The following is a 13200-nucleotide window of genomic DNA, read 5'->3' as shown; positions in this document are numbered from 1 at the left end:
CTTTTCACTAACTAAAAGCATCAAGCTGTTTTTCTTCTAGCATGACCGCGTTGACACCAATAAAAATTTGTTCCTTAAACTGTACTTTTAGTTTTCCAGTAATTTTTTCGTTCGTATTGTTATCAGTTACTGGACGCATTAATCAATTCATCCGTCCTGTTAAGAAATACATATTGTGCTAAAGAATCACTATATTCTTGCCACATTGACTTAAACCGAAGAATGCTGATTCACTCGATGTAAACATTTGTTTTTCTTCTCCAATCTCCTTGTGCTCTTCTGGTACACATGCGCACCCGATGCGCCACGGTTGAGGCGCGTACAGCCACCCCCTGCTCAAGAATTGGCTAGCGGACAACACAGACCCGTGTCTGTGTTGTCCGCTTTTTATCCTCAGGTTTTACAGTGTCGACGCTTTATTTCCTCTCAAGATATAATTTTCGGAATTTCTCTTTTCTTTTCTTACGTGGCTCCACAGATAGGGAAGTAACTCGGGACGAGGGGGAAAAAAAGAAAAAGATCGGTGGGAAAGAAGGAACTGGAAGGTTAGTACCCCGTAATGTGCGTTGCGAACCTCTATTGTTCTTAGCACTCTCCCATTTTGCATTGAGTTCAGGTAAAGAGAGAAAAAAAAAAGGAAAGGGACGTGCTTTTACGATGCTTTAAAATAATCACGATACGGCGAGTAAAAAGCGTAGTATTCCAAAGTTACGCGGCTCGAGAAATCCGCGGCTAAGTCTAACGTATCGTTTTGCCGAATGTTAAACGAGCGTCCACGTTCGTACTATCGCGTACGTATGTGAGTTCGGGTTGAAACCCTTTTGATCGTGCCAAGGCTTTGTCCGAGTGTTTTTGTAAAAAAAAAAAAAAAAGAAAGTGGGGAGGGGGCACCGGTCGGTTAGAAACTTGCGGAAGAAAAGCTTGGCGACAATAACAAACTGTTAACAATGGTCCCCGCCGAGGAGTCGGGATTCGAGAAATCCCTTTGACATTCCTTTCGGCAGAAGAAGACTCGGGCCATTTCTGCTTCTCTTTTTTCTTTCGGGCTTTGTGCTCTAGTGATTCTGGCTAGCTCACTGTTGCAGCTCGACATATGCAAACCAGTCAGCCAAAGAAAGCGAAAGGGCTACGCACTCTATAGTTCATGGGAAAAGTATGACTGGTATGTTCCCCGCGTTTTTGATTCAGTGGTATTCTCCGTTTGTAGGCTCCAAATCCAGTCGGTCTTCCCTCGCCGCTACTATACGCTCGACCGTTTAGACTGGCGACCCTTCTTTTTTTATGTTGTACTTTTATGCCTTTTGTCTCCTACCCGGAATGCCGGGCAGCGCGGTCGTACACCTCTCCTACGCCGATGCTCGCGGTGTTCCTTTTGTCAAATCTCGCAGAATGGATGGCTGAACTGGACAGCTATACATGACCGGGTGCTAATTTTTTCGGGAAGGCTTATATTCGGGATGTGCTTCTTCTATTCACGAACTTTCCGAGTTGGAAACGTATCGCTGGTTACAGTACGCTTACCTTTTTTTTTATGAATATTTTTTGGAGGAATTTGTGGAGAGGAATTGAGGATAGACTTGAAGTGGTCTTTCGCGACCATTCAGTTGCTGTGACTGTGGCTGGACAATTCGTCTTCTAGACCATTTATTTTTGTTCTCGCGATTTAGTTTTTCAGAAAGGGTTGGTTTCGTTTTCGTCCGTTGCACATTTGGAGCAAACCGTGCTAAGGTTATGAATTGAAAAGCCGATAACGAGTTGGCGGGGTTTGCTGTTTTTTTTTTTTTTTTATCTACCTACATGTACGTATGCTCGGCGTGTTCTAAGCTCTTATACGCCGTTCGCTTTTTTTTTTTATATATAGTTTTATATATTTCTTAGGGAATTGGCTAGCCGCATTTCACGACTTGTATCCCTGACAAGAATCCGCTTACGAATAATGGAACGGCAGAATGAACCGTTTACGGGTGCGGTTTGTTGGACGGATACAAATGTTTGGTGAAGTCTGCGGCCAAACGTCATGCGAGGTAGTAATCCCCGACTTGCCTATCCGGAAAATCTAGGATTTGTGGAATCCGTGAAAAGGCATTTTGTGGTTCGAGATGATGCTTTTGTGCGAGATTTCGAGAGGGTATGAAAGCGGAATGCGGTGAGCCCAACCCCGATTCATCTTTAGTCGACTGGGAATAACTCGTTGACTTTTGGATGGCGCCGCCCGCGAAGCCCAGATTCCGGTTTTCTATGGAGTATTGTTTCGCAAGGTTTAGCTGCGGTGGCTTCTGGAAAACATCTTGAGTCCCAAGAATGGAGCAACAGCCTTTGGAGAAACATTTTTTGTTTCCTTCGAAACTAGAAATTTTTAGCGGCTGTTTGGGTCAAATAAAGGCGAGAATAGAAGCGAAGCATTATGACTGGTTAGACGTTCAAACCGCCTTCCTTCCTTGGAGATATAAAAAGATAAATTGGCAGGAAAAACGAGGTACTCGCAGTTAGTGCTTGTCTGAGATTTCTTTTGTTTATTTTATTTTTGGTTACGCTGCCTATTCGGAAGATATAAATATATATACTCCCAATTCCCCCCTTTCCCCTTTCTTGGACTTCTTGTGTTTTGAAACATAATGTGATGTGTAATCTGCTACGACCATAGACGGATATTTTCTTTTCTTTTTTCACTTTCTAATGACATAATTGGGGTGGCGCTTTGCATTTATAAGAACAAAGAGCACGCTCTCTTCATAAACGTATACTGGCCATTTTATTCCAGTCCAAACTGGTATGGTCACCGCAGCATGTAGCAGAAGCGCGTTCTTTAGAGGCAAGCGAATTAATTCTCGAGTAGCAGGCAAAATAAAAGCGAAAAGTAAAACAGTTAGAAGAAGACAAAAAGTCTTAACAGGTCCTTTTTTTACTTTTTTTCGGGCACAGAGAAACCGCGCTGCCGCTTCGAAGCGTGCCTCGAAACACTGGCCTGAAGGGGCATCTGACCGGCGAAAACGGTTAGCTAAATCTCCCTAATGACCATTCACCGCGCGAGTTGCAGTCGTTCGTAACATCCGTCGGCCTTGGCAGTTCCTTCGACCGGACTTCACCTCGATGGGAGGAACGAACGGTAGCGCAGTCACTAACGGGTTCAAGTTTACCTTCGTTTCCTTTTTAGTACTACACGCGACGCTAATAGAGGATGCCCTAGCGGTGTATCACGGGGCCCCTGCAGAGCCGTATCTGCGTAATTACGGTGGACGGAAATGCTAAAGAACAAAAATGGCGTCCTCTAGAGCTAACGGGAGCATATCGTCGCGGCAGCAGATGCGAATGCGCGATTCGGCGCCGCCGACTTGCGTGATTGCCTGCCTGCTGGACTCCAGATGGCAGCACGCTCGCCCTCGCGTAATATGAAACATTGTCCGCTTAATACGCCGCAATGTCCCTTAGTGGCGACTTCATTTGGTGCCTATGCAAAGTAAGCTCGGTTTATGTGTTTTAGACCGGCTAGCACCTCCTGCTCGGTGTATTGTTTCTTTGTCTTGGAGGGACAAAAGCGATAAAGGGGCGTTTCCATTGAGCGGCGGACCCCCGTGGCTACAATAACAAGGCGGTGCGGTTAGCTGACCGGTCCGAAGGTCGGCTTGGCCGGCTCGATGCTCTTGCATGGGAACGTGCGCGATCACTGTCCGTAATTGAGACTAAACGACCGAGTTCCTCTCGCGGGACAAACGTCAAAGCTCGTCCGGCCACGAGACTTTCCGGCTACCCGAGAAATCGTCGTCATTACACCGTTTGGTCACAAGCATTGGTTGTGGCCATTTGATCGTGTATAAACGTTCAAAACTAATTTCTTTAAGAACAGTTCGAGTTTTCAGTTGATCGGAAAACTCGGCTGGTCGGTTAAATTTTGTCGAAGAGAAAGGAAAAGTAAAAAGGCGACGCTTTCATTACGCATACGCGTGGACGAGTACAACTGTATGAAGGCGAACTTTAGGGGAAATTACGACCCGAAGAAAGCTAGAGGGACGAGATTTGTAACCCCAAAGAAGCGGAAAAGGTGATATGGTGTCCTAACCACTTCGACGCTGTGCGAGTGTCCGCTTCGCGGAGCAGAGAGTACTGTGAACGATCGAAGGAGTTCGCTATTGCTGGAGAGTATCGATTCGAACCTCTTGCCTCTGAGGCTAGAGTAATCATTTGGGAGTGTGAGTGTCCTTTAGTTGTTCTCAAATACACCTCAAGGATGATTTAAAATCTGAAATTCTACGTGTCGCCGTTCTTCAGGTAATCAACAAAAGCAATACAATAATTTTACCGTTTTTTTTTTAACAATTTGTATGGGAATGAGCAAAACCTATTAATCGATGAAAAGGTGGCGATTCATTGAGTTAAAGTTTTGAATCGACGCCACGCCCTACTAATTTCAATGATTATTGCATGGCCTTGCCATACAATAATCGGTCACGGAGTAGAAAATCGCCTGCCTGGTGTGAGTGTGAATGGATGCAAAAGATTCCTCTGAGCTGCGCTTTCGCTGGACTATTTGAAGGAGCCTCGAAGTAGACGGCAAGTGTCTTGGCGGTCGACGACGTACATTTGCTGATGGTACACCCCCTCGATCGGAGCTTGGCTGCTTCACAAACCAACGATGCAGGCCTCCCAACGTGTGTCGGTGGCCACACAGTTGATGGAGAGTAAGTCCCCTGACCGGAACTTGAAGACGAACGAGAGAACAGTTGGCCGCTTCAGTTCTGTCGAATACACGGGCAGAAAATCTCCAGTTTTGAAAAGTGCCGTCGCCGTTTGCTCGCGTTTTCTGCTGCTGGAGATCATTCTCTTCCAATCAATTATTCCTGGAGCGAGTAAACAACAAAAAAAGACAATGCATACATTTTTGGTCTTTTTTAATACTTTTTTTTTTACAAATCAAAAACACTGGTCACATTAAAAACACTTTTTTTTTTTAATTTGTTGCGTGTCCGTCTAGACAGCGGGGAAGTTAGTCAGCCCGGATGGCGTCTGGTGTCGCGGTTGTAGATGAGAAATTTAGCCAGTGCAGTAGGATCGCTACGCTGGGGTCTTTCACGTGCATCATGCTGTAACGATACACGACCATGCTCCGGTACGACGCTAAATAAAAGTTTACATCATCATCATCATCATCATCTCCAGATCGAAACGGGGCTGAGGTGGAGATTGAGTCCAGGATTCTCGGAATCTGCAGCGCGAGCTCTCGCCTCGCGCGCTCCGAGCTGCGGTACGCTAAAGCACTTGGACACAGAAACGCAAAGGGACTAATTAGAAAAAAAGAATGTTACGAATGCCCCTTTCAATGTCGCTATATGCAACTCACTCCGCGAAGCCATACTACGTCATACACGAATCGAAAATGGCCTCTCTGGGGTGTCGGTCAGATGGTCCCACCGGACGTGACGTTGATAGGAACTTGCTAGTCCTGCTTGGAGCGGGGGATGAGAGGGGGGGGGGGGGGGGGGGGGGGGACGCACTTCCGGAAGAACAGACGGCCGGAAACTTTAAAAATGGCGGCGTGCAGGGAAAGAATCTTTTCAGCTGCTCCCGCCAAAAGGTGCGCAGGTGGTCCCCCCATGCATCAGCGGCGGCGTCGTTCGCGGGGACTTTTAAATGGGTGGGGCGCGGGAAAAGGCACAAAAAGATGGAGGCCCCCTTGCATCCGCCCCGAGGCGCTCGAGGGAAAGGAGGAAGGGCCCTCTCTCCGTGTATTTACCTGTTTTAGTTGTACTTCGTTTTGTTTTTCTTATCGGTTTTGTTTTTGTCGCATTGGAAAGTTTTGTTGTGTTCTGGTTTCAAGAATTTAGTCTTACGCGCGAGTGTTTTTTTTTTTTTTATTATTATTTAGAGCGCACATGGCATGGTGGTTGTAGGGAGGATGCGTCCGCTGTTGGGAGATTTAAAAATGGAGTCTCGTCCTTTTTGGACGCCGTTTCTTATGTGTATATATTTTTTTTATGCTTATAGATAATCTTTTTATTTTGTTTTGTTTTCTTTTTCGTCGATCTTGTTTCTCTCGTTCGGCTCGGAAGAACGACGTACTGGTAAGAATCACAGAGTGGACCGAGGGGCTTTAAACGTGGCATGCGCTTAGCCGTCACACTTGAAAAAAAGAAAAGAGAAACAACTTTGAACAAAATAATATATATATATTTTTTTTTGCATACTTAGCACGCGGAGTTTGCACCGTCCAAGTGAACAAACGCGCTTGTTTCTGAACAATATTGTGCGCAGGACGCCGTACTGTCGTCGGCATTGTTAGGGTGACACAAACCTGAGCTCACTTACCACATTAAAGAGGCGCAGCCGCACTGCAAACAAAATAGCAAAACTTTTTTTTTATGCTCACACGGTACGATTGTCACGCAAGGAAAAAAAAAAAGCATGTCTCATACTGTGTCCGCTCACTGTCTTTTTTTATGACTCCTTAACTGTATTTCCGCAGCTTTAAAGTACCTTAGCCATACATGGACATCAATTTAAAAAAAAATGGCACGTCTTTGTCGACGTTTAGTCTGATAAGAGTTGCGATGTTCGTGGTGCGATTCCAATCGCACGTGGTCGAGGACGAGCCCTTTAAAAATGGCGGCGCATCCTTTTCCCCTCTCTTTCTTTTCTACATTTCTTTTTTTTTTCGCCCACTCACTCCGATGCTTCGGGAGAGGGGAGTAATACGGGAGGGCGTTGCCAACATCTGTCGTCTGGGTAGACGACCAACAACCCCAACGTTGTTGGTCCTTTTTCTTTTTTCTCCCCTTGTTTGCTTTTTCTAATGCTGGGCAAGACGTGAGCCGATTAGCCAGTGCTAGCGCTATAGGGGCCAGCGTTTTGGTGCCTTCTAAAAATTTGACGCCGTTTTCTTTTCTTTTTTTCTTGTTTTTTATAAACGTAGCGGCTGGTGACCTTGACGACCTATGAGCATATATGTGTTTTTGTTTGTTTTTATTTGTACGTTGTAACATGTTTAGCTCGATGACGTGTCCTAATTCCGCAAGACATCTGCAACCTCCCTTAACCTCTTTTTTTTTTTTTGGTGAGGGGGGGGGGGGGGGGGAATTGTTCTTCAAACAAGTTTTGCCCAAGCTGAAACGCTACGTTCATGCTATGAGCTTGTCTCCTGTTTTTGGACGTTAAAGCTGTCCTATTTTTCTTCGCAAAAAAAAACAAATCAATGTTACGATTGTCGTTCGTATTCGCAATCGGTATTATCCTTACCGAAAATATTTCGTTCCGTCGCCGTGTTGAAGATTCCTTGCGGTGCCAGACCGTGGCTCGAAGCTAGTTCACCTTGAGATGCGCTTTAATCTTGTCCGGTGCAGTCCCGGCTAACTCGGGATCATTAGCGTGTCTCAATGTGGTTATACCAATGTCCGCAGAAACGCCTGTATGTAGACGGGCCGTTTCGACGTGGGAAGGAGGTACCCTCACTTGCGCTTTCGTCCACGGGCATATGTAAACATACAAATCGTGCAGATATAGTAATAATACTAATAATAAGAGCGCCATTCACCGTGTAACAGTGACAGTAGCTTACAAAGAAAATATTCTCGAGGTTGTGGGCGAGAAAATATTATATAAAGAGCTTTTTATTAAGGAACACACATAAAGCAATAAACAACGGTTGCAATTACGTACATGAAAAAGTAATCCCAAAGGTCCATTGCAAGAGATTATATGAAATAAAATGGTTCCCTCAAATAAAAATATAAAAACCTTAAACAAAGTAACAAAAACAGTGACAATCCCGTAGAAAATCGCCTCGAAGCTTAGCCTCAGGAATTAATTATACAACACAAAGTAGTTTCCTCATTAAAAAAAAAAGAAGAAAAAACTATTTAATTATTGTTCAGAATTCAAAAGTGAACAAAGCAGCACCCTAGCTGTCATTATTTTCGCGACCGCAGCGCAGTAATTTCTAAACGTACCCACAGCCTTAGTTTAAAAAATTCTGGAAGAGAAAAAAAAAAGACGTTTTGGCAAACTTGCGAAGAAAGGATCGGAAGCTTGGACGAAATAGTCACCAAAAAGGGGAGAAGAAGGCGCGGAAGTGGGGAGAGCGGAGACGATACCTCCGGCCGGAAGCTGGCGGTCTTCTTGCATCTCTATAGTTGCGTCTATGTACGTTTATATGGTGGTACTCTTCTCCCTCTTTTTGCGGACTTCCTCATTTTTTCCTCTTTTACGTCTTTCCCTTGTGTGCTTTAGGAAAGAGGTCACCGCGGTGGCATATGATATAGGCAGCAGCCTTAGAAAGAACGATTTCAACTCCCAAGAAAATCGTACTTCCCTTTTTCCCTTCCGATTTTTTCCCCTTCTTTTTTTCTTGCCTTCACGCGGTGTTTTACGGATGTTCCGCGACAGAATTGTTCGTGAAGACCTCCTTCTTTTTACAAACGTGGCAAACCTTTCTCTCTTTTTTTAATCTTTTTTTTTTTAATTGAAATTATTGAAATTGAACGTTCGGAATCTTGCGAGTAATTAAATGATGGTGCGTGAAATACTTCCATCGTTCTTTGTATTGCGATCATAGGAAGTTGAAACAAAAGTACTGCAGGAGAGGATCCGCTTCAAAGCCCGAAAATAAAAATGACGTCGTTTCGCCACCCAGTACGGGGTTGCTATTTTTCTGGCGTCATCCATCCTCGCCGGCCTTGTTTCAATACTGCTCTCTAAATAAAAAATAAAATAAAAAAAACTTTGTTTAAGTGCACGTAAGCACATTGAACATTGAAAATATCACGCATATATATGCAAATTGGACATCAGACAACGCTTTGTCTTTGGTAGCGATTTCCTGTGCGCTGACACAATCAACACTTAAAATGTTTCCCTTTTTTTTTTTGCAGGAGGTTATTTGTTATTTTATTAGCCCGCATTTATTCCTCTTGTGGTTTACTTTTCGGCCGCCAGGTCGCACCCGTTTTCGCTACACACGTGGACAGGCGGAGGCTCCCTCTCGCCTTCGCGTTTCTTTTCCGCTGGGTAACGGTGCCTCCCGTACGGTTTCGAAGAGTTCGGTCTCTTCGTAGCTTTTAGCAGTATTGCTATAAAATGCTCAGTGACCTGAATGTTTTCTTCTTCAAGAAAAGGCTAACTGTCGACAACACTGGCTAGGTGGCGCAAGCTGCCGCCTAAATTTAAGGTTTCATTCGTAGCATCCATTCATCCATCCATTCTGATTATACTCGTTTTCACCTCAAGAAAAACGAAGTAAGCTTTACGCATTGTTCATACGCCGCGCGCAAAGTAGTTCTTATAAGATTTGGTTATGGGACGAAGAAGCGCTGCTTTTGGCGTTTGAAGTGTGTACGTGTTGATAAGATCAAATCGGTCTAATCCAAGATGGACCTACGTATATCCTAATTCTGTACATAAAACGAGAAATTATGAATGCCCCGCAAAAAGCCGAACATATTTCTTTTTTGCGGTTCTTTTTCTGCGGTTTTGCCCGAGGCCAGTTAGCCTCCGTCGATACCGAAAGCGTCCACCTGACCCTCTCCTTTGTGTTTGTTCCCCGTGGCTCAGAGTACCGGTTCACGAGCTACAGTCCCTCCCTGCTTGCGTCGGCCAGTGTGGCAGCCGCCATCCACGGCCTCAACCGGCCGCTCAGCTGTCCTCGGAACGAAGTCGTCACCACGCTGGAGCAGATCACGCACGTCGAAGCGGTACGTTGACGATTCGATGCGGCCAGTGTCATCGAAAGTCCGCTCGTCGAAAACCAATTTCTCGAAAGTCAACTTGTCGAAGGCCTACTTGTCGAATAGGCCAACTCGTCGTAAGGCAGTTCTCGGAAAGGGGAGATCGTCGAAAGGGCAACCTGTCGAAGTTCGTCGAGGCCTTTTCGACGAACCGCCCGCCGAAGCGTTCTGTTAGGAGTTAGGCTACTCGATAAGTTTGCCTTCGACGAGTTGCTCGTCGACCTGACGGCCTGGACTTGTTAACAATGCGATGTGACCTTGACACCGCGCGCTGTGCCTTCTTTTGCGGGTCTCGGAAGGTCGCGGGGTAGGAGTTTAGCCCGTGGTTAAAAGAGTACGCCGGCGATATTTTTTTAGCGACCGCTAGATTTTTGGAATCACAGGCCCCTTTCCAGTATGCTATTTAGTATCGCGAAATTCAGAATCGTTATTGTAAAATCGGCAAGTGAGAATGATGCCAAAACCAACCTTCAAATATAGCCGCGCTTTTCAGTGCCGTGACGTCACGGGATGGCAGGGTTGCGGTCCGAGCGGGCGGTCTAAAAATGAACTATGCCGAGCATTTGTTTCGTGCAGCTGCTTGGATACTAGAGCGAGCTTTCAAAGCATTCACATGACACCATGAAACTGAATGTAATCAGTTTGGAACAAAGTCTACAGTCTAAAGAGTGAACCCCCTGCCCTCCGCTGACGTCACGTTTTCATCGTTGCCAGTAGAGACGTTCACATTAAAAAAAACACACAGCAAGGGTCAGAAATTGTAATATCAATACCTTCGCGACGAGAAAAAAACAAAAACATACAGCATATTTTGGCCCAATACCTGGGGATCTATTTCAGCGATGTTTGTTGGTGTGTTTAGCAAATTATGAGGCAAATCGGGAACGATGGCGAAAACACCGGAGTACCCCTTTAATGCTTCACGTGACCACTGTGGGCTCGTGTGCACACATCGCGACACTGTTAGCACGAACAAGTGATGGCCGATTTCTTCTGTTTTTTTTTTTGTTTTTTTCCTTTAAAATTGAACAGCCGTCATAAAATATACTATAATTTGATGGAACCTTCTCATTCAGGGCAGCAGCCCGAGCAGTAATTGTTTATGGCCGTGAACACTCAGTCTGAGTAAAATACAGAAAAGCGCCGACATCGTGTTTGCGGTAACAGTGTCGCGCTGTGACCGGTCACTGTGCGACACAGTTAGTGCAAACAGGAAGTCGACGCTTTTTTTTTTTAAATGTTAGTTGAACAGGGAGTCGATAGACGTCCAACTTTACTGGCTGAGTTGGTGTCTACTCGTTTCGATGACTACTCATTTTGATGACAGCGTTTCGCTTGAGACATAGGAGCAAGAACCGGTACCTACTTGTTCTCACTGACAGTGACAATCTCTCTATGTGCTATATATGTAGTCGTGTGATGCGAGGCCAACGTTTGATTGGTCTTAACGGCATGCTCATGTCAAGTATATTATTAAGTGAAATTAAGACATGCGTTATCTCAAATGAATCCACCAAGATGGCAATTTTACGTGTTCGTTCTTCTGTTTTTCATATATTAGCTACGTTTTAGTACTAGCCTCTCTTTCTTATTCTTTGTCTGAAAACAAAAAGGTGATAGAAGGGTAATATTTCCGGCATTACAACCCTTTCTACATCTTTGTTTTGAAAACGCATGAAAACGACTAAATTACGTTTATCATGACTACAGATTTGTGATGCCAAATAAAAAGATCCTCCATGTTTGAGAACCGTACAACTAACCTTCGCTTTATCCTCCCTTCCTTTTTATTCCTCCACAGGACCAAATCAGGCAGTGCGTCCAAGACATCGAAGTCCTCATGGCAACCAGCTTCGCTGCATTTCAGCAGCCACCCCATTCCAAAGTCAGCTCCCCGAGCACGGCCTACGCCAGCACGAAGCTAAGCAGCAACAACGTACCCTCGACGCTCGACTCCAGTCAACCAAACACGCCCACGGACGTCCAAGACGTCAACTTCTAATGCACACCACATAGTCGCCCCTAATTCAGACTGTCCATCGGACTCCGATGACGGCAGCTACCGTCCCAGCGTTCAACGAAAGCGAAAACCTTAACGCCTCGCGTGAATTTTGTTCAGAGTCAAAGCTATAGGTGCCGGCACGAATAGATCTTTGAATCTTCATCAAAAGGGTGTGTTAGTGGTGCAACGGTTCTTGTGGCGCCATCTCCCGATAGGTGCAACGTGCGGACGAGCAGCTCGTCTGCTTTCGACTGAGTGCATCGTCTTCTCGCTGCGCCTATCGGGAGATGGTGCCACGAGTACAGCCGTCGTCAAGTTGGTCGTCTGCGTCGACGTCTGCTCTTGATCCCGGCGCGTTTGTTGACCGCAATAACATACGCCTTGTAATTTCAAGATGTGAAATGCACCGCTGTGACACACCTTCGATGAAAATTGGACATTGCTGCGCGCGGGTGCCGACATTTCCGGCCGAGTTTAGGGCCCGCTTCGGGATGTATGCCACCCTGTATTTGCGCCGAATTCGAGCATTACTTCTTGCTTTATGATCGCGTTTTCTAACGGACGACTGCGCATTGCTGATGCAACAAAGAAAGAAAGTGTTTGCTCTTACATATTCGAACGTGTTACAGTTTTTTCTCGAAGCGTTTTCAAGGTTGAATCTTTAATCGATCCGCTTGACGAAACCATGTGGGTTGATCGACGTTTCTTGCTTCAAAATGTTGGTTTCGCCGTCTCTTCAAAACAAAGAAGAAAATTATATTACGTTTGTTGGGGGATGACTTTGGTAGAAACGCCAAGGAATGTCGGGCTTTGTATATACGAATGTCGTGGGCGGAGCGAAGTATCTGCACGACATGTGAGCAGGTCATTTTGGAGCCATTTGCTCCGGAAGAGAAAAAAAAAACGTGCGATGCCATGAACAACAATTTGTTTTGGTCATTTACTTCCCCGTAACTTGCCTGGTGATGATATACATATATAAATATAATATGCACACACACACGCACGACGGAGTGGGTATTATGTTTTTTATGAACTCGACCGTTCTTATGAGGGATTTAACAACAAAAACTTCTTAGTAGGAGGACAGCCCGTTTTCCACTAAAGGTGGGCCAAAGTAGAACTTAACGAAAAATGAGTTTCAGTGCGAGCGTATATTTTTTCCTTCGAATTATTTATATCCTATGTACTAGTCTATTCCTCAATGCGTTTGCTGTGGATACATTCAAGACGCATTTGATCTCAAGGTATGGTTAATCCTCCAACTCGACGAGAGAATTAAACAGCCAAACATATATTCCAAAACCTCGACCGGTGCTAAGAGTTGGAGACAACGTACTTACCTTTCTTTTTTTTTTCTATTGAGGGTTTTTGTTTTCTTTTAAAACTGCTCCTCGGAAGTCTGACTGATCTAGAACAGTTTTTTTTTTCTTATTTGATTATCACATATGACACGGCTCTATACTATTCAAGACTGGACTTAATATA

General features: G+C 45.0%; 1 protein-coding gene across 1 annotated transcript in view; it reads left to right on the top strand.

The window, feature by feature from the left end:
* LOC8031386 (G1/S-specific cyclin-D3-like) overlaps positions 1-11712 on the top strand; it is a 52192-nt gene extending 40480 nt beyond the window's left edge. The window contains exons 4-5 of the mRNA XM_002405345.4: positions 9538-9677; positions 11512-11712. Of these exons, the coding sequence (XP_002405389.4) occupies positions 9538-9677; positions 11512-11712 (341 nt within the window). The remainder of the gene's footprint in view (positions 1-9537; positions 9678-11511) is intronic.
* The last annotated feature ends 1488 nt before the right edge of the window (positions 11713-13200 follow it).

This window comes from Ixodes scapularis, unplaced genomic scaffold (assembly GCF_016920785.2).
Source record: "Ixodes scapularis isolate PalLabHiFi unplaced genomic scaffold, ASM1692078v2 PGA_scaffold4__175_contigs__length_147842914, whole genome shotgun sequence".
NCBI classification, from domain to species: domain Eukaryota; kingdom Metazoa; phylum Arthropoda; class Arachnida; order Ixodida; family Ixodidae; genus Ixodes; species Ixodes scapularis.
This window is presented reverse-complemented; position numbering and strand designations above follow the sequence as displayed.